Genomic DNA, 20,900 nt, shown 5'->3' with positions numbered 1-20,900 from the left:
ACCAAGACCTAATTTTTCTTTCTACCTCCCTCAGCTCCATTTTCTGTATTATGTAGCCCAGCCTCAGACAGACTTCCCTCTTGTGGTGACCAGATGGCTGCTAGCAGCTCCAGCATCAGATCCCCCCGGTCCAGAAGGATAAAAACATATGTACTCTAACAGAGATCTGGGCAAAAATCTTACTGTGTTTTATCAACCTGATACCTGCGTCTGGAGGAAAATCAGACTCACAGTTTCCCCCCAGCCATTTGGGCCAGATCGGAGCCACATGCTCCCCACTCAGCCCCCAGGCCCTGACTTCAGGAGGGTGGGAAAGGATCCTCCGGAGAAGTCAGGTTGCTCTTGCCAAATGGGGCCACAGATTCTGGCATCTGAAAAACAGCAAATGTCTTAGAACCGTAAGTAGAACATGGAGCTGGTTGTGTTGGAAAGCTGAAGTCACAAGCCCGAGGACAAATGTGGGGAGGCCTCACCCAGCACCTTTTTTCTATTTGCTTCCTTATGGCTTTTTCATAACCACTAGAAATGTGTCTGTCATCCAAAGTCCCAGCCCCAGAGAGAAATAAGAGAGGGGCTATCAAGATGGAAAGAAATTGTGGTCTGTACCAGTTTAATTTGGCTGCAAAAAGTAAATCTCAAGCAGGGATCGGCTCCTGCTTTCATTGCAATTGCCGCCATCAAACCAAATTCAGTCTGCTCTTGGTCATGGTGTGTTACTGCAGGAGTCTTTCCCCCAGTAGGGTCGGAAGCTCTGGAACAGTCCTATAATGTAAGCACATGCAGTGTCGCTAGCGGACTCTGGTACAGGAATAAAGACAAAACTGACTTCCACAGGGAGGTGATGTTCTGAGCTGTGGCAGCACATCTTGTATGGAATCAGTCAGCAGAGATCACCTAGTCTCTCAGCTACAGGACCTTCAGCAGCAGGTGGGGATGGCCCGGAAGCTTCTCAGAAATGGCGAACTAGGTGAGACTGGCTCCCTGCTTTGGTCCTCCAGCCCCTTCCCTTTTATTCATTTTGAGATCACCTTGAATTCAGGGATACTCAGTGAAGACTGAAGAATTGAATTTAATTATCCCCATGCCAGCCACAAGATGGCTATGTAGGCCAATGAGACCAAACCCTTACCAGCTCAGTTTGCATTGGTGTCCTTGAAAAAGGGCCAACTGATTTAAGCTGTTGTTCTCTTAGGCATCAGAGTTAGTTAAAGACTAACGGGTTATCTCTGACATCCGTGATCTTTGTGCATATCCAGAAGTTCAGTGTCATTTAGTTTAATTCGAGGGCCTCGTGACCTAATTTCCTAGAGAAATTGTTCTGCCCTCATCAGAGCATCATCTCTCTTCTAAAGAGCAGTGGGGGGACTTCCCTGGTGGTCCAGTGGTTAAGAATCCGCCTTCCAACGCAGGGGAGGCAGGTTTGATCCCTGGTCTGGGAACTAAGATCCCACATGCCGCAGGGCAACTAAGCCTGTGCACCACAACTACTGAGCCCACGCACCACAACTAGAGAGCCCACGTGCCGCAGCTACAGAACCCAAGCACTCTGGAGCCCGTGCGCCACAACTAGAGAGCCCGAGCGCCACAACTACTGAGCCCATGCTCTGGAGCCCGCGCACCACAACAAAAGATCCCACGTGTGGCAACTAAGACCTGAGGCAGCCAAAAATAAATAAATAAATAAATATTTTAAAAAATAAAAATAAAGGGCAGTGGGGCATGTGCCCAATGGGTGTAAGTATCCTACTTTTTCCAGAAAGGGAGTGATGGAACCCCTCGTTACCTTCGAAAACTCTGCCTTAGAGCTTGACATCGTGGGAATTTATTTACCCTATTTTTATGAAAGTTGACCTTTAGCTTAGATTTCTGAGTCAAGAGAAATAACGACCATAAATGGAATGTAGTCATTCCACTTCAAACTGAAGTTGGAAACCCACAGTAAATGAGGGGAGGCCTCACCCAGCACCTTTTGCTATTGAAAGAGAAAACATAAGAGAACAGCTTTATTGGAACAAAAATTGTGGGTTGATCACAAGCCAAGGAGACAAAGTGGGGTTTCCACATTCAGCCCAGCCCATAGAGAATTTAAGGGCTGGGTTCTCATTTCTAAGACGGGGTTTGTGTCTATAACGAGGCCACTTTCCTTTGAATTGATAGAGCGAGCCATTCAGCTGTTGTTGGGATGCCAGCATGATGCTGAGAGCTTCCTGTTGGCGGAACACAGCGTGGTGGGAGAAATCGAGGATGACCTGGCCCAGGCCTATGCTGCCTTAGGTAAGGTGTGTGTCTTCACCTTCCGCTCCAAGGAGTGAGCCTGCCTTGTGTGTTTGGTCATGATCTTAGCCTCTTCTGGTTGGTTCTCTCTTAGTCTTTTGGCTGAGGCTGCTCTCACTTCCATTTAGCTTTCCTTACCCTGAAAATGTTCATCCACAGTTGACTGTGGTTCTTTTCTGGAACCAGATTTTCCTTTCTTTGCAGGGGACTGGGAGAAGTCAGCCACCCATCTACAGAAGAGTCTCCGAGTGGTGGAGGTTCGCCACGGGCCATCCAGTGTTGAGATGGGCCATGAACTCTTCAAACTGGCCCAAATCTTCTTCAATGGGTAAGTCTTTCTCTTGTTTCCTAGCACTTCACCGGGCCATATACTGTTCTTTTATTAGGCTCTTCAGTGTATTCCTTTTTTTTTCTACAGTGCTTTTAAGCATGTTGACACGTCTTTATTTCCCCTTTAGGAGAGATTCTTCCTTCTGTTCTGCTGACAGACTTGAAACTTTAGAATTTCCTCCTGAGAGATATGGGGAAGCTCTTAGCTCTGAAGGGAGTTTCCCAGGGAGAACTTGCCCAGGCCCCCGCCCCCCAACCCGCCACCGCCAAGTCATAGCGGTTCTTCTCAGTCCCCGCCCCGCCCCCCCCAGGCAGTTATTCACACCTCCCCCCCTCAGCACTCGTTCTCAGCACCCTCAGCTCCAGGGCCTCTTCCTTCCCCCTGGTCCTATTCCTTTTAAAGCAGCTGTAATCAAGCACGAGTCATCTGGCTCCCCAGGGGACATCTGGCAACGTCTGGAGACATTTTTGATTGTCATGACTCAGGGTGGAGGACAGTGCACGGGACAGCCCCACACACACACAGCTAAGAAGCATCCGGCCCCAGATGTCAATAGTGTCAAGGTTGAGAAACCCAGCTTTAAAGATTCAAAGGAAAGAACAGTAGGGTTGATGAGTTGATGCCTCACCCGCTTTGGTAACTGAGATCACTAGGAGGCCCTAATGTCAGTATTTCTAGATGGAATATGTCCAGCCTTGGTAAAGCTGCTGTGTGGTAAAGTGTTTGAAGCTCAGTCCTAGGATTATGAGGTGGGTGGACCTGATACCCAAGACATAGAGGCAGTCCACCCGTCAGAGAGAGGGAAAGGTCTGCAGAGTCAGGCCGTAGGCGGACTCTGTGACTCTAAGGCAGAGACTCCTGAGTAAACCTTGGGGTAAATATCAGATTAGTGCTTTGAGATCTGCCTGTTTCTCAGAATCCTGGAATCTTTATACCTTTTCTTCATAACTTTCATCTCAAACTCTGCCTTTCAGTGTGTTTCTGAGAGTCTTATCTGCCCTTCTAGATTGTAAGATCCTTGAAGACAAAAAAGATCTACTTTACATTCTCCACAGGGTATGAGTAGGCCCTCAGTTAATGTTTGCCTGATTGAATGGGTGGATTCACTCCTATTACCTCCTTTGGTTCAGGTTTGCAATACCCGAAGCTCTGAACACAATACAACAGGCAGAAAAGGTTCTGCTGGTGCACTATGGCCCTTGGAATGATGAGATCCAGGAGCTACAAAAGATGAAATCCTGTTTGTTGGACTTGCCGCCCATCCCTGTGGGACCCAACGAATAGGGTCCCAAGGGGGCCTTGACCAACAGGAAAGGAGCCCGTGTGGGAGGAGTTAAAGAGGGTCTGTTGCTGCTGAGCTGTCGCCAAACAATACAGGACTTGCCCGACAATCACAAGCCTAGTGTATGAGGGGAGGGGAGGGCTTAGAAAGCTTTGCAGTTGGAGATGTGCTCACCTGTTTTGATGCATGTTTCTTGAAGTAGTTAACTGCTCTGCAACAAAAACTCCCGGTTCCCAGAAAAAACTTAAAACTGGTATCTGGAGAGCCTAAGCCCTTTAAAAGGATTTTAGCTGATCTGCAGGCATCTGGATGTTAGCCTGGGGTTTTGGCTAGACGCCACCTCACTAAATGATGATAGTCTGTTTCCCTGGAACATTCCTATGGTTTCTAGTAGTAATGAAATGTTGTGTACCACTCCAGTGGGAACTTAAACTCTTAATAGTTGTATTGTAATTGAAAAATAATTATAAGCAAGAAATTAGTGAGGCTTCTTACCTCTGGAGATATAGTTTCATTTATGGTACCTAGCTTCCTTGAATCCTTTGTTAAAACCGGTGGAGTATAAATTGTGAATAGAGAAATAAATATGGGGCCATTTTATTGTTGGGCAATTTCTTCCTAGGATGGCAACTCTAAATTTGTTTTCTACCAGTTTTCGAGTCCTTATTCTCTGGTTTTCATTCTATACTCTGGGCAGACTCACTGACCAAACACTAATAAAATCAAGCTTGTAGCAATGACTTTATAACACATTGTTTCTGAGTTCTGTTTACTAGCAAGCCTGAAAAGAGACCGCTTTTTTCTACCTCCCCAAGCAGGCAAATGAAATACAGACTGCATAATTACTGAGAAGGAAAAAAAAAAACAACTTCAGAAGATGCTGAGGGTGCGGGCATTGCTCACACTTAAGAGGCAAAAAGTAGGAATGATAGCCGTTGTCTACCTGGATGTATAGCAATAGTCTAAACCCCATCCCGGTCAGAAGGCCGGGAGACTCTGGGTCTGAACCCTGGGTGCTCTATCACCACTGGGGACCAAGTGGTTCAGATGAGTTGGTGGAAAAGAATACACGCTGCTTTGAGAGCTTGCCCACCCCGGCCATGCCCAAGAAGTGCCCAGTGGTTGCCCCGGCATTATAATCAGGAACTGAATAGCCCTGAAGCTGCCTGGCAGTAGCTTTTCAGGAAGCTGAGTGTTCAGAACATGGTTCACACTCAAATATTTGAATGAAGGGCAGGCAGAATCGCATTTATCTTCCTTTCTACTAACTCACTTAGGCAAGGGCTGTGGCCAATGAGATGTTTTGGTAGAGCTAACTCTTTCAAGAAGAAAAATTTAGTCTTGTGACCAATTCTGTAGTTCTTTTCCAGACACTTGGCATGTTTCATGTTCCTGAAAAAGGAGGATCTGTTGTACTTTGTAAAATAGGCCTCCTTCCTTAAAAAGAATATGTGTAGAATTTTACATAGCAGACCTCATTTTATGTGAACTTGAGAGCTTTCTTTAAATGCTCTATAAAATAAGAATTATTTCCTGAAGTTACTAACTTCCTCCCTTATCTGTCTGCATGTTATCCTGTGTTGTCAGGTGACATTAGCTTGACTGGGGGATATCCATGCTTGCATTAAAACCTAAAGTCTGGTGTATTTAAGAGCATGGTCCACTGATTGTGGAGACAGGAAATCCCTTCCCAGGGGGATTAGTGTCCTAGAGTGTAAACCCCACAGAGCAGAGAATCAATCCCGACATCATACAATGCAAACAACTACAGTTCTTATCTCACCTGGTGACTTTCTGCAGAGTTTAGTTAGACCCAGACTATAAATACGGGACCAGCAAATTCCTAAAGGGTTATTTATCTTCATATTAAATTTAACATAGCTCAATATAGGAGGAGGAACAGGGTAACAAAAGTTAAGGATAAAGCACTTTTATTGCAAAGTATACATTGAAACATAGGGGCAGCCTTCATGTAATATATAACCTGCCATCCCTCTAGCGTTGTCTTCTTCTGGGGTATTTGAACATTAAATTGGAGTATTAAGTGCCCCTGGGGTCCAGAATTTTGCCTATGAAGAGAAGGGCCCCTGTGTCTGTGTCCCTCAGTACAAAGATGAAAGGTTGGTTAAGGTGATAATCCAGGGAGAAGGTGAGGTGGGCAGGCTGGAGCCCTGGGCTGGGGGTGGTACCCGCCCCATCTTCATTCCACTCAAAGCCAGTGCGATGTTCCACTTGAGTAAGTTTGATAGGTTTGCCCGTGATCTTGCTAAAGTCTGGTGAATCAAACAAGGACTGCAACTCTGCAGAGATTGAGAGAGATTTCCGTTAAAACCTTTGCCTCATCAACACCCTGAGGAAGAGTACAGTCCTGATTCTTAAATTCTGATTCTCAAGAAGGCAAGCAAGCCGGGAGTGGAACACCACTTTTGACCTTCTGTGAGGTATGTAGAGCTCTGAGCTGGTTAAGGGTTAAGTGACTTGCCCAGGAGCACACAGCAAGTGAGGTTAAGATTAGAAACCAGGTCAACAGACCTATCTTGAGAGGCAGTGTTCTGAGTTGCTGTTATAGGACGTGTGCTCTTGGGGCTGAGGAATGAGTCTGATAAGGAAGGCAGTTCAGTCTTCCCCTCCAGCACTATTAGAATTAAGGAATCATCCCTGGCCTCGGTACAATGCCATGGAGCCTTTGCGTACTGCTTAGCAAGGTGGAAGGCTCAGAGACTCGACCCCACCCACCCCAGGGGCAAAGAGGTCTTGAAGAAACATACTCAACTCCTGCACGGACTTTGTGAGTTCGCCTTCGTAACTCAGCTTCAGCTTGGGGATGGTCAGGACGGCTTGAACAGTCTTCAGTTCTCGGTCTATGTCATGAATGAACTCAGAGGTGAGGCTCTCTTCTATAATGGTCAAGTTCTGGGTCACTTTCAGAGGCAGGAAGAAAATGATACTCATGCTCCCGGTCAAGGGCAGCTGGGCAATCTGAAACAACAGGGAGGAAGCACATGCGTTAGTCCTTTGGAGCCCAGGAGCCTAGAGATAGACACACACCCCCAAGCCGCCTTCTCCTCTCCTGTAACCAGGCCCGGCCACGCTTTCCCAGCCCCTCATCTATGTAACAGTTGTCCCTCAAAGCTATTGCTTTCCGGCAGCAAGATGCCTACTGATGTTTCTTCAAAAAGTAGGCCGTTGTCTTTTCTTACCTGGGCCTAATACCAACTGAAGTTATCTGCTGAAAGAATTTTTTCCTGTGGTTCTAAAGAGCTAGAATTGAATTCCAGGTCTGTGTTTTCTCCCAAGGTTTGTCTGCCAACAGTTACTGATCATCTGTTATGTACAGAGCCCTGGACCGGAAATGGGGACGCCGGGCAGAGCACACAGAAGCAGCAATACAATGGCCCTATGAGCAGAGGTCCTTAACCTCGGGTCCACAGGACAGATGGCATCAGAGGTCCCAAGAGCCCCTAAAATCATCTACAGAAATGCATACGTGGCATTTCTCTCCAGTGCTTCAGGTGTTTTGTCCGATTTCCAAAGAAAAAAGTTAAGAACTACTGACTTCGAATTTTCAAAAGTCAGGTATGAAAGACTTAGAATGCCAGCAGTTTGGAGTTTGTGACAGTTTTTGAAAGTTTAACTTTGACTTCTAGAAATATAAGTTCTCCCAAAAAAAAAAAAGAGAAAAAGAAGGAAAGAAAAGACAAGAATTAGCACCAGCATTTGAGTGCCCAATCTTTTTTTTAAATTTTTTAATTTCATGCTTATTATTAGTTCCCCAAACCCACATCCCCTGCATTGGAAGCGCAGAGTCTTAACCGCTGGACCACCAGGGAAGTCCCTTGAGTGCCCAGTCTTGAGGGCCCATTTCACATTACCTTATCAACCCTTACAGGAAACCCTGAGTGAGAGGATAAGTTTAGATAACTATGCCCCTTTATTTTGAGGAAAAAAGGCTCAGAGAAACTATCAACTTACTGAAAGTCATACAGCAGGTAAAATTTAGACAGCTGTCAGATCTCAAAAGTCATTCTATTCCCACTACATCATCCAGCCTGTCCCCGCACCCACTACTCGCCCTTCCCCTACAGACCTTGCAGTTGAGATCAGAATCCAAGCCGTAGCGTAAAATGGCCTTAGGGTCTGACATCATGGGGACTTTCACGGTCCTCTCCTCATCCAAGTGGAAATCATCTAGGGAAGTCTTTCTGGAGTCAAACTTTGTTACCCACTGCCCTGGAATGAAACAAACGGAGTGCCCTGAGCCCCAGGAGACCAGAAAGGCATTGGGACCGTGCTGAGGCCAAAGCATATTGCTGAAAATTGCCTGGCTACAGGAATCTCAGTCGTCAGAGGCCCTGACACGTCAGGGAATAGCTCTCTCTCAGAATGTGCAGTCTGGACCACAAAATTTCTAGGGTCCTGAATACCTTCCATACGTAAACTCAGGAGGAAATAGGTAGATTGTCGGGTTTATTCAAGTTCTGTGATAGCCTAGGAGAAAGGTAAACTGGTGTACACTTCTACAGTGTTGTGTCCGGAAGACAATCCAGGGAGGCCAGAGCTGGAAGGGACCTCGACGTCATGTCATCAACCCTCTCATAGCTGAAAAAGCCCGGAACCCCAGAGAGGTGAAGTGATTGCCAGCGCTCACACAGCAAGCCGACAGTTTCATGTGGCCTTTAACATGCTGGTCTGTAACGGCTTCTTTCATGTCCTGGAGCTCAGTGCTTCAGGGAGGACTTTACTCTAGGAGTTTAGGGGTCCACTCTCAACACTGCCTGATAGACATTTTAAGGGGAGGCTGCCCAAAATCCCACCCAAGGCTCATATGAATAGGGCTGGCCTCACACTGGGCCCGTGGAATAGACTTGGGCACATCAACACAGCCTAGAAGAATGTTGTTAGAAAACTAACAACGGTTTATCAACTACCTGCCGTGTGCCCCGGGCATGATGCTAGGGTCCATGTGAAGATGGGAGATGGGGGAAGGGGAAGGGGAAGCTGGGATGAAGTGAGAGAGTGGCATGGACATATATACACTACCAAATGTCAAATAGCTAGTGGGAAGCAGCTGCATAGCACAGGGAGATCAGCTCTGTGCTTTGTGACCACCTAGAGGTGTGGGATAGGGAGGGTGGGAGGGGGACGCAAGAGGGAGGAGATATGGGGATATATGTATATGTATAGCTGATTCACTTTGTTGTAAGGCAGAGACTAGCACACTATTGTGAAGCAATTATACTCCAATAAAGATGTTAAAAAATTTTAAAACAGATGGGAGACGACACAGACAGAGTGTCCCTGAAGTCAGTGTATCATCCCCAAGTGAGAGACGAGAAAACAGGCCCAAAAAGGCTATGAAGCTTGTGCAGGGCTCTCCAGCCAGTACAGGCAGAGCTGGGCCTGGACCCTCACCTGGCTCCAGCCAGAAATCTACCAGTGCCTGCCCCAAACAGGTGCAAGAGTGGGAGTGCCCCCTTATCTCTGCTAGTCTTTCTCCACGGCCCCTTACACTTTGTAGGCACTTATCCAATGTTTGCCTTGGGTTTGATGACAAGCAAGCAGTCCTCAGGCAGGTGCCTCTCCTGGGTCCTCCTCGGCCGCCTTTGACTTCCCCTCTTTCCTGGCCCCACCTGACACTCATTGTCTACCCTTGGCCAAAAGCCAAGTGGAGAAGCCCTCACCCTTGAAGTAAGCCACACCAAGAAGGAGAATGCTGATTCCGCTGGGCATTTCCCTCGTGGACCTAGCGATTTTCCCTTTCATCCGGGCCTGCACCCAGTTGTTAATCTCCTGAAGGTCCAAGTGATTGTTGCCGGTCAAGATTCTGGGCCTGGTCCCATACGACTTTTCCAGGGGTGCGACAAAGCTGGCTTTTATCCGCAGCTCTGCGAAGAGACGGGGCAGAGGTTAGTGTGCTCTGAGAGCTAACCCAGCATCCTCTCTGAGAGGTTCTGGTTGACCCTCAGCAGTCCCTGACTTCCTGCCTGGCATCCTCCCGGGACGCACCAGGACTCTGTGCCAGCTTCCCCAGGCACTGGACGGGGAACAACAGATCTCACTCATTACTGTTTCTCTTCACACTACTGCCCTCGCCCGACCCTCCCACTGCCTCCCTCAGCTCATTTCCTCTTTCCGATCCTCTCTGGGCTCACAGGGCCCCTTCCTGCCCACCAGGGCCAGGCCTGGCCAGGGCAGACGTGCTCTGGTGTTTAGAAGGAAACCCCCATGTGCAGCACAGAGCCCCACGCGCCTCAAGCAGCCCGGGCAACTCACTCTTCTCAAAGACGATCCGGGAAGCGCTCTTGAGGTTCTTCTCCGGGGCGGTGACAGAGGCAAGGAGTCCCTTATAGGTACTGTGAATGTCTGGCTTGCTGATCAGGTCATAGTAGAGAGCCCGGTGAATGCTGGCTTCTGTCCGCTGCTCCGCTCCTGCCAGAGGGATGGGCGTGTGAACCTCTGTAACTGCCCACTGCGGCCCAAGTCAGGCCAGCTCCTGGGACGGGGAAGGGACACCGCACCCTAAGTCTTCTTGTCTGCTGGTACTGGAGACATTCTAGGTGGAAAGGAATTTGAAGGCAATGGAGGAAAAATAGATTTTCCTGAAGGTAGGCTAAAGGCATCAGGCCTAGAGAGATATAAGGGTGGGAGTGAGGGTTCAAGTCCCCGTGCCTCTCCCATCACAACACTTACCAGACTGTTCTGCAGTTTCCTGTTTATTCGTTTCCCCCGTGAGCTCAGCTGTGTGACCCGAGCGAGGGCACAGACCGTGCCTGTTTGAGTGCAGTTATGTCCCCAGAACCTAGCCACACTGGCGAGGCTGGCACATAGGAGAAGCTCGCTTAAGGAATGTCAGTAAGTGGTCCCGAGGCCACACACCCGTGTCAGCAGTGCTCTGCCCCCCTGAGCTCCCACTCCGCACACGCCGGGACCCCCAGGCCCAGCCTCTCGGCCCTCTTCACCCTCCCCGAGTGAAGTGTCTCCAGGGCTTAGAGTCAGATATGTGCAGAGGCCGGGGGGCAGCTCTAGGATCCAGGGCTTTCTGCATCCAGGAACTCACCCAGCGAAAGGGCAGAGAGCGCCGTGGCCACACTGAGCGGAGACAGGAGCACGTTAGCAGCGGGGCTCTCCCTGGATCTCACGCGGTACAAGTCGTAGCCAAAGTTGGAGACGACGGCCGCCAGCTTGTTCACAGGGACCTTGAAGAAGGGATCCTCCTCCTCCACTGGCACCCCCGTGGTCTCGGGGGCCAGGGAGCCCTGCATTCGAGCACAAGGACCAGTGCAGATGAGCACGGGATGACTGGTCTCATCGCTTTGTGTGGGACTGTCCTTCTGGTCCCTGAGGGCTGTCCTGCCTGAGGATGGTATGCTTAGCCTAACGAAATGAGTCTGTGCCCCCTGCTCCTGTAGGGGCGCTCTGCTGGGGAGAGGTTAGCTGGCCAGCTTTAAGCACCAGTGACCTGTGAGCCTCAGGCCTGTAACACATTAAAAATAAATAAATAAAAGGAGAGGAGTCCCCCTTCCCAAGAAATTCTGCTCTCAGGCCAGACAGGCTCCCTGTCTGCTTACCCTTGCTCACGGCTCCGGGGTCTCCACCTGGACCCTCCTATCAAACCCTTCCTGTCTTTCATGGCCCTGATTAGATATCACCCCCTCCACCACAGACTTTCCCTGATGGCCCCAATCTGAAGGCACATTTTGGTTCTCTGACCATTTTTTCAGAGTCAACTACCACCTCTGTATTAACCACCTACCATGTGCCAGCCTCTGTGCTAGTTCTTTTTATTTGACTTACTTCATTTCATTCTAGTCAATGTAGATGATACCACCAAAGACTACTATCTCAAAACACTGAGTTCCTTGAAAGCCAGAACTGAGTCTTTCATATTTCCACCCATCCCCAGCACCTACAGAGTAGGTGTTCAGTAGATAAAAAATAAGTGACTGTCTGTGATGGCCCTGTAGGGATATTTTTAATCCCATTTTATAGATAAGAAAACGGACTCAAGTTAACAGTGACTTGTCTAAGATGATAAAGCTAGTGAGAGGTTGAACCAGAATTCAAACTCGGAACTCAAGACAAAGTCCAGGGACTTCCCTGGTGGCACAGTGGTTGAGAATCCACCTGCCAATACAGGGGACACAGGTTCGAGCCCTGGTCCGGGAAGACCCCACATGCCACAGAGCAACTAAGCGCGTGCACCACAACTACTGAGCCTGCTCTGTAGAGCCCACGAGCCACAACTACTGAAGCCTGCGTGCCACAACTACTGAAGCCCCCACACCTAGAGCCCGTGCTCCACAACAAGAGAAGCCACTGAATGAGAAGCCCGCGCACTGCAACGAAGAGTAGCCCCTGCTCACCCCAACTAGAGAAATCCTGCACACAGCAATGAAAACCCAACACGACCAAAAATTAATTAATTAATTAATTTTAATTTTTTTTTAAAAAGACAAGGGACTGGTCCAGAAGTGCCCTGGTGCCTTGTGTGACAGTCACTCCCCACGCCCACTGTCACATAGCATAGGCTTCTCAGCATCTGCCTTTGCAACCCGACTGTGCTCTCTCTGGACAGGAAAGAGGCCTTTCCACACTCTTAACACCTCTGCTGCACCCTGGTCAGGACTGGAACAAATATCCAAGGCCACCACCCACTCAGTGAGACCCACAAGTAATGGAAGGTAAGGAGAAAAGGTCTTCACTGAAGGGACAGCCCTGGACTTGTTAGAGCGCTTTTGCCTTTCACCTTGTTGGATCTTACGTTTGTCCCCACTCTGTTCTGTGAAAGGCAGGGTGAGACACTATGTTTTGCTGATGGAAAAACCAAAGCCCTGTCTGGACAGAAAGGCCAGAGCCTGGCCTGCAACCTGGGTGTTGTTCTGTCTCCCATGCTGCCTACTGAGGGGGGCTGGAATTGCTGATGCCCCCCCAGGCCCCCAGCACACACACCCCGCCTCTGACCTCCTCCAGGCCGGTGTTCTGGCAGCTGCTGTACCCGAGGAGGGCTCCAGTCCAGAGGAGTAGCGCAAACGCCTGCATCCTGGGGCCTGCAAGAAAGCAAAAGAGGTGGCAGGCTGCTTCCCTCACCCGCCACCCTGCAACACCCGGCCACCCTGGGCAGGTAGCAGGGCCTTGGCAGGGCTAGGCACCTTCCCTCCAGCCTCCCCGGGCTGGAAGTGGACCCTCAGCTTGCTGATCCCTCCCTCTCAGCACCACAGGTCCCCAGACCTCCCCCTGCCTCACAGCCCACAGTCCTATGGCGAGCTTGTGCCTTCATCCATTGTCTGTGCCAGGAGACCCACCTTTGAGCCTATACCTCCAGGGTAGTGAAGACCCAGCAGTGGGCTCCTCTGTGTGGCCATGGGCTTTTCCCTGCGGGCACACTGAACAGCTCTTGATATAGGATTTGGGTCAATGTCTAGTAAAAGCATGGGGGCAGAACCTAGGTCTCAGATGTAGAATCACAGAATATAGAGAATGGGGGCATCCGGTCCCGCCCCTGCTACCCCCAAGTTCTCAAACTCTCTCCTTGAATTCCTCTGCCCTGGAACCTGTGGCCTCATAAGCAACTCGTTCCCTTCTTGGACAGTTCTGTGTCAAAAGCTCTTACTCTCACGGTTAGGAGTGCTGGGTCTAATGTCAGAAAGCCTGGGTTCAAATCTCAATTCTGTGTCTTCTTTGTGCGGCTTGCGGGATCTTAGTTCCCCGACAAGGGATCAAACCCTGGGCCCCAGCAGTGAAAGTGCTGAGTCCTAACCACTGGACCGCCAGGGAATTCCCCTCAATTCTGTGTCTTAATACCTCTCTAAATCCCAGTGTCTTCTCTTGTAAAATGGAAATCAAATAGTACTTACCTATTGTGATAAGAATTAAATTAGATGATGCCTTCATAGCACTTAGAAAGCGACACCAGAGACAGGTGAGTTCCCGAATGATCCCTGAGCCAAAATGTGTCTCCCTACTCCTGGAACCCCAGGGCTCCCCTTCTCTCTGGGGGAAGCCAGGTCCTCTTCCCCCTGCTAGCTCGGATCTAGCTCTGAAACCTCCAAGAATTCTTTCCTTCAGGTTAAGTAACCCCACTTCGTAGTAAGACCACCCAAGTCCCTTTACCTCCTGAGCAGTAGCCTCTTTGGACAGGACTCTGGTCTGACCCCTGGACCACAAGGGAAAAGGGAACTCTGGGTCTAGGGCTCCCCCATCCCTTGCCCTCCTACATTCATTGCCTCTATGAGCTCACCCCTGGAATCAGGATGTGGAGGTGGGAGGGGATGCAGGCAGCTGGGGGTGTTCATAAATAAGATCTTCTGAGAGGCCTTCTGGTTAGAAAGTGGGACAAGGTCTCAGCAACCAGGACCTCTGCTCTCCCTCCATCCATACTGCCATGTCAAGAACTTATCATCTGGGCTTCCCTGGTGGCGCAGTGGTTGAGAATCTGTCTGCCAAGGCAGGGGACACAGGTTCGAGCCCTGGTCCGGGAAGATCCCACATGCCGCAGAGCAACTAAGCCCGTGAGCCACAACTACTGAAGCCCGCGTGCCTAGAGCCCGTGCTCTGCAACAAGAGAAGCCACCGCAATGAGAAGCCCGCGCACCGCAACGAAGAGTAGCCCCCGCTCGCCGCAACTAGAGAAAGCCCGCGTGCAGCAAGGAAGACCCAACGCAGCCAAAAATAAATAAATAAATAAACAAATTTATTTAAAAAAAAAGAACTTATCATCTGTCTTCCCTGCCCCTCCCCTCCCCTGCAACACAAATACACCGGTGTGTGCACAAACACACACAGGCCAAGGGTCTCAAGTTCCTTCTTCCTTTCATATACCCATACACACACACACACACACACACACACACACACACACATGCTTTCCTGACTTCTCAGAACAAATAGGAAAATTAAGAGTGCAGTGTGTGATTTTTGGTCAGAGTCCTTAAAATTAAGTCTAATAAGCCACTGGACAACATTGTAGAGCATGAAAGGCTGCAAAAGAAAAGATGGCCTCTGAGTTTGCTCGGCTTACGGCTGGACGGCCAGTGGGCCCCAGCCCGGCTTTCTCTCTAAACCCTGATCTCGAGCATGTGTCTCGCAGTAAGTTCCACAGACCCTTGTGTTCCCAGCCAGCTGCTCTTCCCCACGGCTGCCCCTGCCACTCAGGGAGAAATCTTCCATTGAGACAATGGGAAAAGCTTTCTGCAGTGCAAGATAGAGCCCTTAAGGCCATCCAGGCTCACAGCTGCTTTCTCCACCCGGCCAGCCCCACCCAGAGCTGGCAGGGGCCTTCCCTGCCTGAGCCTCAGCAGACTGGTTTAGCGGAGACTGGAAATTCAGTGAGGTGCAGGGCTAGAGGGAAAGCTGTTAGCTCTAGTTCCTGGGCCAGGGTAGGGAACTGAGATAGGAGGGAGGAGGTGGGAGATGTCATCCTGGCATGGTGTTTAAGGAAACCAAGTTCAAATGCACTTGAAGATGGATCTTCTCTGGAGGAGTCCCTACAGAGTCTGAGCCCAAACCTCGGGTCATGTGATCACTGTCACCACGTGAGTGGACTGAGGACTAAAGATGAGGTGAGCCACCCTGGCAGGGAAAGGCACCTGGGTCCACAGCTGGCCCAGAGCCAGTCTCCAGGACGCATAGTATTAATGGCCCCTCCTTGAATCCTCCACCTCAAGCCCTGGGGATGAGGGAAGTGGAGAGATGATTGAAAACCCCCTGCAAGGGCAATGAGAGGGTAGAGAGTAAGGGTCTGCACGGGGGCCCCCTCTGAGCACACTCGGTGTCCTGTCCAAGATGACTGTTCCGTGGGCTTATCCAGGCCTCCATCGCCTGGCCAGGGGCACAGGGACAATGGTGCCATCCTGTCCAAAGGGCAGTGTCCAAGCCAGATTCCTGTCCTACCAGGCGGGGGAGGGCAGGGGGAGGAGGTAGATATCCTCCCAGTTGGGCCAAACTCAGGCCTGCCTTCCTGCCACATTGCCCAAATCAAGAAACACAAGGAACTGATTTTGTGATCTTGCCTTCAAGCTGGGAGGATAAATTTGAGCCAGTACATGTGTTTCAGATTAAACCCAGCTGGGAGACGAACACCATCCCTCCTCCTGCTCCCAGGACCGCACAGCCTCCAAGCCACATGGCAGTGGACCCCATGGGCAGTGCAGGGAAGGGCACCACCCTCTGCCCTGGCTCTGGGAGGGAGATTCCGAGGGGTCCCTCCAGGCCCACCCCACCGTGGTTACCCCGTCAGTGCGCAGGCAACTTTTTTTCTGAAGTTTTGGAACCTGAATGAGCGGGGCCAGGGCACCGATGAGTTTCACCTGCCCACACCCCAGAAGGGCCAGCCTTAGGGACAGAAGTGCCTGGCCCGCTTCCCCTCCCTCCCCTCAGCCTGAGGGCTGAACTCTTGGTGGACCCGCCTGGGCCAGACAATGATGGGGTTTCTGGGAAGCCTGAAGTTTTTCTTTGGCCCAGACCCCCGCTCCTTGCTGTGGCTTGTCCCAGGGAGCACCAAGGGTGCGGGCAGCCCTTCTCTCCAGCTCCGGCAGCTGAGCCCCCAAATCCCATACACCGGCTGGGCTAAATAGCGGTCATTGTTGGTGAGAGGCCAAAACCCCACTGGTCGCCCAGCTTTTACTGGCAGCTGATTTGGCCAAAGAAAAATGTTGGGCACTGTATAGAAGGACCCAGCTGTCCTCCATCCCAGCCCTGCCCGGAAGCCTCCCCACAGGCCAGCTGCTTGGCAGTGTCGGGAAGTTACCTTTGAAATCAACAGCAGTTGATTTTGAAAAGGCAGCGGGGAGCTGAGCCCAAGCCATGGCCGGGCTGCAGGATGGGCTGCTCCCCTGGCTGCCCCAGTGGAGGTACAGCTCCCCCCAGCCTCCTTCCCCCAAGGCTGCAGAGCCCCCTGAAGTGATGCTCAGACCTGACCCAGCAGCCAAGCTCTCTGCTTCTTCCCCGCCACCCACCCCCTCCATTGTTTCCCACCCATTTCATTCAGGAGTCTTTCCAGCCTCTTCTCCTAGTGGTTCAGTAGGGTTGGGGGATAAGTGGGTTCTGACCCCCAACTCCCTCTGCCCTCTCTAACCGACTCACCCTGGTGCCCAAGCTGCAGGAACTACTGTCTCCCCACCTCCTCTCCCTGACACCCCTCTTTTCTGCTCCCTGAAGTACCCCTGCTTCACCCCCGTCCGCCCAGCCCAGAGGAGCCTCCCGTCTTCCCCAGACACACATGCAGACCAGACAGGGAGCTCTTTACCTGTGAGTGCGCTGCAGCTCCGCGCCCAGCCTAGGTCTGCACACTGAGGGGGCTTCTGTAAGCACCAGAGCTTTTTCTGCTGCCTCCTAATCCAGCGTCCAGCAGGCTTCAGATTACAGCTACTCCTTTCTTAAAGCGACCTGCACTCAATTTGGAGTCTGTGATTGCATCATTGTCCGGTGTTAACTTTAACCCACTGCTGCCCTTCCACCACACACCCCCAGACAGACACATTCACACACCCTACTGCTCCACCAGAACTTCTTCGGGGTCCTGGCCTTCCCACCCAACAGGACAGCCTGGCCAGCCTGGGTGGGAGCCAGGACTGAGGAAGAGTCTGGCAGGAGGAGGCCCAGGAGGAGGCCGGAATAGAGGAAACAGTGGCCCAGAGCTGGGACTCTGGGTTTTTCCTGGTCCTTGGTTCTGGTACTCGGATTTGGGGCAAGACATCACTCATGGCTCCTACCTTTCCTCAGCTGGAAAATGAGGGGTTGGTACTGGGATGTCTGTGTGCTTTTTCAGCCCTGAAATGCTCTGATTTCTGAAGATCAGAAAAGGCAGTGGGAAAATATCTGACCAGAGGAAGAATGAGATAAACTGTAAACATTAGTCCTGAGAGGAGGCTGAGCGTGTGTGCCTGCCGCCCACCTGGACACCGCAGAGATCACCTGGGGGGAGACCACCGAGGCCTTGCTCACCTTGGGGCGTTTAGGAACTTGCACTGCAGTTGTGAAACTAAAATACTGACACGGGAAATAATTAGAGAACGTACCACAACGTTTTCTAGGCATGTGTGGATCCTGGTCAGAAACCCAGTGGTCATTCAGAGAAGGAGGGATCAGAAAAGGAAGGGAGAGCCTCTGGGATATTTAGAGGAAGAGAAAATTTAGGGGAACTTCACCTCCTGTGAGGCTCCAGGGAGCAGAGCTAGGGCCCCTGGAAATTTCCAGTGAACCAGATTCAACTTTATATAAGGAAGAGTATATCAACAGTCAAGAGTTCATCCCTGGCGGTCCAGTGGTTAGAACTCTACTCTTCCACTGCACGGGGTCCGGGTTCAATCCCTGGTCAGGGAACTAAGATCTCATAGGCTGCGTGGCGCAGCCAAAAAAAAAAAATGAGTTCAATCATTTCTTTTTTTTAATTTAATTAATTAATTAATTGGCTGCACCAGGTCTTAGTTGTGACATGAGGGATCTTAGTTGCTGCCTGCGGGATCTTTAGTTACAGCATGCAGGCTCTTAGTTGCGGTATGTGGGATCTAGTTCCCTGACCAAGGATCGAACCCAGGCCCCCTACATTGGGAGCTCGGAGTCTTAGCCACTGGACCACCAGGGAAGTCCCCAGAGTTCAATCCATTCAACCAAAAATTGAGGACCTCTACTCAAAGCACTCACTAGGTACACAGAGAAGGAGTACATAGATGACTAAGACTCAGTGCCCACCCTTCAGAAGCTCACTGGCTAATAACAGAGGATGATGTGAGGACAGATCCTTCCAGTATAATTCGGCACATTCTGTGATAGCGGTCTCTACAGCCATGCCGTCCAATATGATAGCCACTAACCACATGTGGCCATAGAGCAATTGAAATGTGGCCAGTCTGAGTTGTGATCTGCTATAAGTATAAAGTACACACTAGATTTTGAATATTTAGTATGAAAAAGAATGTGAACTATCTCAATAATTTTGACCCTGATTACATATATTAGGTTAAATAAGTATATTGTTAAAATTAATTTCACCTATTTCTTTTTTAACGTGGCTGCTAGGAAATCTTAAATTACATATGCGGTTTGCATTGTAATTCTACTGGACAGCACTGCTCTATAGGGTATCATGGCAGCACAGCTGGAATATATGAATCTAAGCTGAGTCTTGAATAAGAATGAGCTAAGCATAGAAAGGTGGGAAGGCGTGACTATCCTGTGGACAATTTAAAACTGGATCCCTGTCTCTCACCATGCACAAAGATTAACTGTAGGTGCATTAGAGGTTTAAATGCTTCTGAAAAACAATTTCTGTTTTTGCAGAACCTTTTTTTTAACATTTTTAAATTTTTTTTTATTGGAGTATAGTTGATTTACAATGTTGTGTTAGTTTCTGCTGTACAGCAAAGTAAATCAGTTATACATATACATACATCCACTCTTTTTTAGATTCTTTTCCCATATAGGTCATTACAGAGTACCGAATAGAGTTCCCTGTGCTATACAGTAGGTCCTTATTTGTTATCTATTTTATATATGGTAGTGTGTATATGTCAATCCCAATCTCCCAATTTATCCCTCGCCCCCTTTCCCCCCTGGTAACCATAAGATTGTTTTCTACATCTGTGACTCTATTTCTGTTCTGTAAATAAGTTCATTTATACCCCTTTTTATAGATTCCACATATAAGCGATATCATATGATATTTGTCTTTGTCTGACTTACTTCACTCAGTATGACAATCGCTAGGTCCATCCAGTTTGCTGCAAATGGCATTATTTCATTCTTTTTTATGTCTGAGTAATATTCCATTGCATATATGTACCACATCTTCTTTATCCATTCCTCTGTCAATAGACATTTAGGTTGCTTCCATGTCCTGGCTATTGTAAATAGTGCTGCAATGAATATTGGGGTGTATGTATCTGTTCAAATTATGGTTTTCTCTGGATATATGCCCAGGAGTGAGGTTGTTGGATCATACAGTAGCTCTATTTTTAGTTTTTTAAGGAACCTCCATACTGTTCTCCATAGTAGCTGTACCAGTTTACATTACCACCAACAGTGTAGGAGGGTTCCCTGCAGAACCTTTTAATGACTTTTTATTTAAATTATTCACTTTTTTTTTGAATAGGTATTTTTTTAATATGGTTCAAAACTCAAAAGCAACTAAAGATATACAATGAATGACTCCTTTTCACTCTGATCTCCAGTCACCTGATTCCACTCCCTGGAGACAGCTGATGTTAATCTCTTTCATATGTATCCTTTCAGAGATAATTTTAATGGCTTAAAAAACAAATGCAAACACAGATACACAACAGGAAAAAATGTAAATATTTTAGAAAAATGTATAGATGGATTTCTCTGTGATCTCTCAGTCGGAAAGCTTTTTTAGAAAGACACCAAAAAAAGCACAAATTATAAAAGATTGATAAATTTGGCACTAAAATCAAAAACTTGTTTTCATGAACAGATACCATAAAACAAAATGAAAAGACAAGCCTCACACTAAGAGAAAATATTTGTAACACAAATAACTGACAAAGATTACTAACTGTAATATAGAAAGAACTACAAATCAACTTTTTTTAAAAAAAGAAAGAAAAAAACAATGCAACAGAAAAATAGGCCCAGGTAATTCACAGATGAAGACTCCTGAGTGGCCAATAAATTTATGAAAAGATGTTTTTCACCCGTAATCAGGGGAATGCAGATTAAATACTTTGATAAGTGTATTTCACACTCATCAGATGGGCAAAATTGAAACATCTGACAATACCAAGTATTGGTGAGCATGTGGACAGACGGCCAGGATCTCTTAGGCCCTCCTTATGAGAACATAAATTGATACAACCCCTTTGAAGAACAATCTGGCAACAAATGGCAAGGTTGTGCATAACCTTATGTGGCAGCCCTGGCAGTGAAAGATGGAAAACCCAAACCCACAACTCAGCAATTCCACTCCTAAACATGTGAGCCGAAAAGACTCTGCACACGTGCACAAGGATGTAGCAAGAATGTTACAGCAGCACTGTGTAGTGGCCAAGAAAAAAAAAA

At 48.9% G+C, this 20,900-nt stretch overlaps 2 protein-coding genes across 6 annotated transcripts in view; one reads left to right on the top strand and one right to left on the bottom strand.

Annotated features, from left to right (window-relative positions):
• The window catches only part of SMYD4 (SET and MYND domain containing 4), a 36,877-nt gene extending 28,914 nt beyond the window's left edge, over positions 1-7,963 (top strand). The window contains exons 8-11 of one of the 5 annotated variants that reach the window (XM_036837157.1): positions 835-967; positions 2,158-2,274; positions 2,479-2,602; positions 7,185-7,963. In XM_036837157.1, coding sequence (XP_036693052.1) covers positions 835-967; positions 2,158-2,274; positions 2,479-2,602; positions 7,185-7,290 — 480 coding nt within the window. In that variant the 3' untranslated portion in view covers positions 7,291-7,963. Of the gene's footprint in view, positions 1-834; positions 968-2,157; positions 2,280-2,478; positions 2,603-2,732; positions 2,854-3,735; positions 5,427-7,184 lie in introns of those variants that run through there. The other 4 variants (XM_036837160.1, XM_036837155.1, XM_036837159.1 and 1 more) reach the window with 4 other exon arrangements.
• On the bottom strand, positions 5,798-17,523 carry SERPINF1 (serpin family F member 1). The gene is made up of 8 exons (XM_036837161.1): positions 17,131-17,523; positions 12,849-12,934; positions 10,945-11,143; positions 10,161-10,316; positions 9,569-9,772; positions 7,975-8,117; positions 6,656-6,866; positions 5,798-6,187 (listed from the first exon to the last, which is right to left on the bottom strand). Exons 2-8 carry the CDS (start codon positions 12,924-12,926, stop codon positions 5,928-5,930), a joined length of 1,251 nt encoding a protein of 416 aa, XP_036693056.1. The 5' UTR covers positions 12,927-12,934; positions 17,131-17,523; the 3' UTR covers positions 5,798-5,927.
• Between the last annotated feature and the right edge of the window lie 3,377 nt (positions 17,524-20,900).

The sequence above is a fragment of the Balaenoptera musculus genome, chromosome 20 (genome assembly GCF_009873245.2).
Source record: "Balaenoptera musculus isolate JJ_BM4_2016_0621 chromosome 20, mBalMus1.pri.v3, whole genome shotgun sequence".
In the NCBI taxonomy this organism is placed as follows: Eukaryota; Metazoa; Chordata; class Mammalia; order Artiodactyla; family Balaenopteridae; genus Balaenoptera; species Balaenoptera musculus.
The sequence above is the reverse complement of the archived record's forward strand: the minus strand, read 5'-3'. Positions and strand labels throughout refer to the sequence as shown.

Excerpts from the sequence above, each read along its gene's own strand:
- SERPINF1 (XM_036837161.1), bottom strand. The coding sequence starts at position 12,926 with ATGCAGGCGTTTGCGCTACTCCTCTGGACTGGAGCCCTCCTCGGGTAC. Across the intron at positions 11,144-12,848 it reads AGAACACCGGCCTGGAGGAG|GGCTCCCTGGCCCCCGAGAC; the intron begins GTCAGAGGCGGG and ends GCTCGAATGCAG. Across the intron at positions 9,773-10,160 it reads CCGGATCGTCTTTGAGAAGA|AGCTGCGGATAAAAGCCAGC; the intron begins GTGAGTTGCCCG and ends GTCTCTTCGCAG.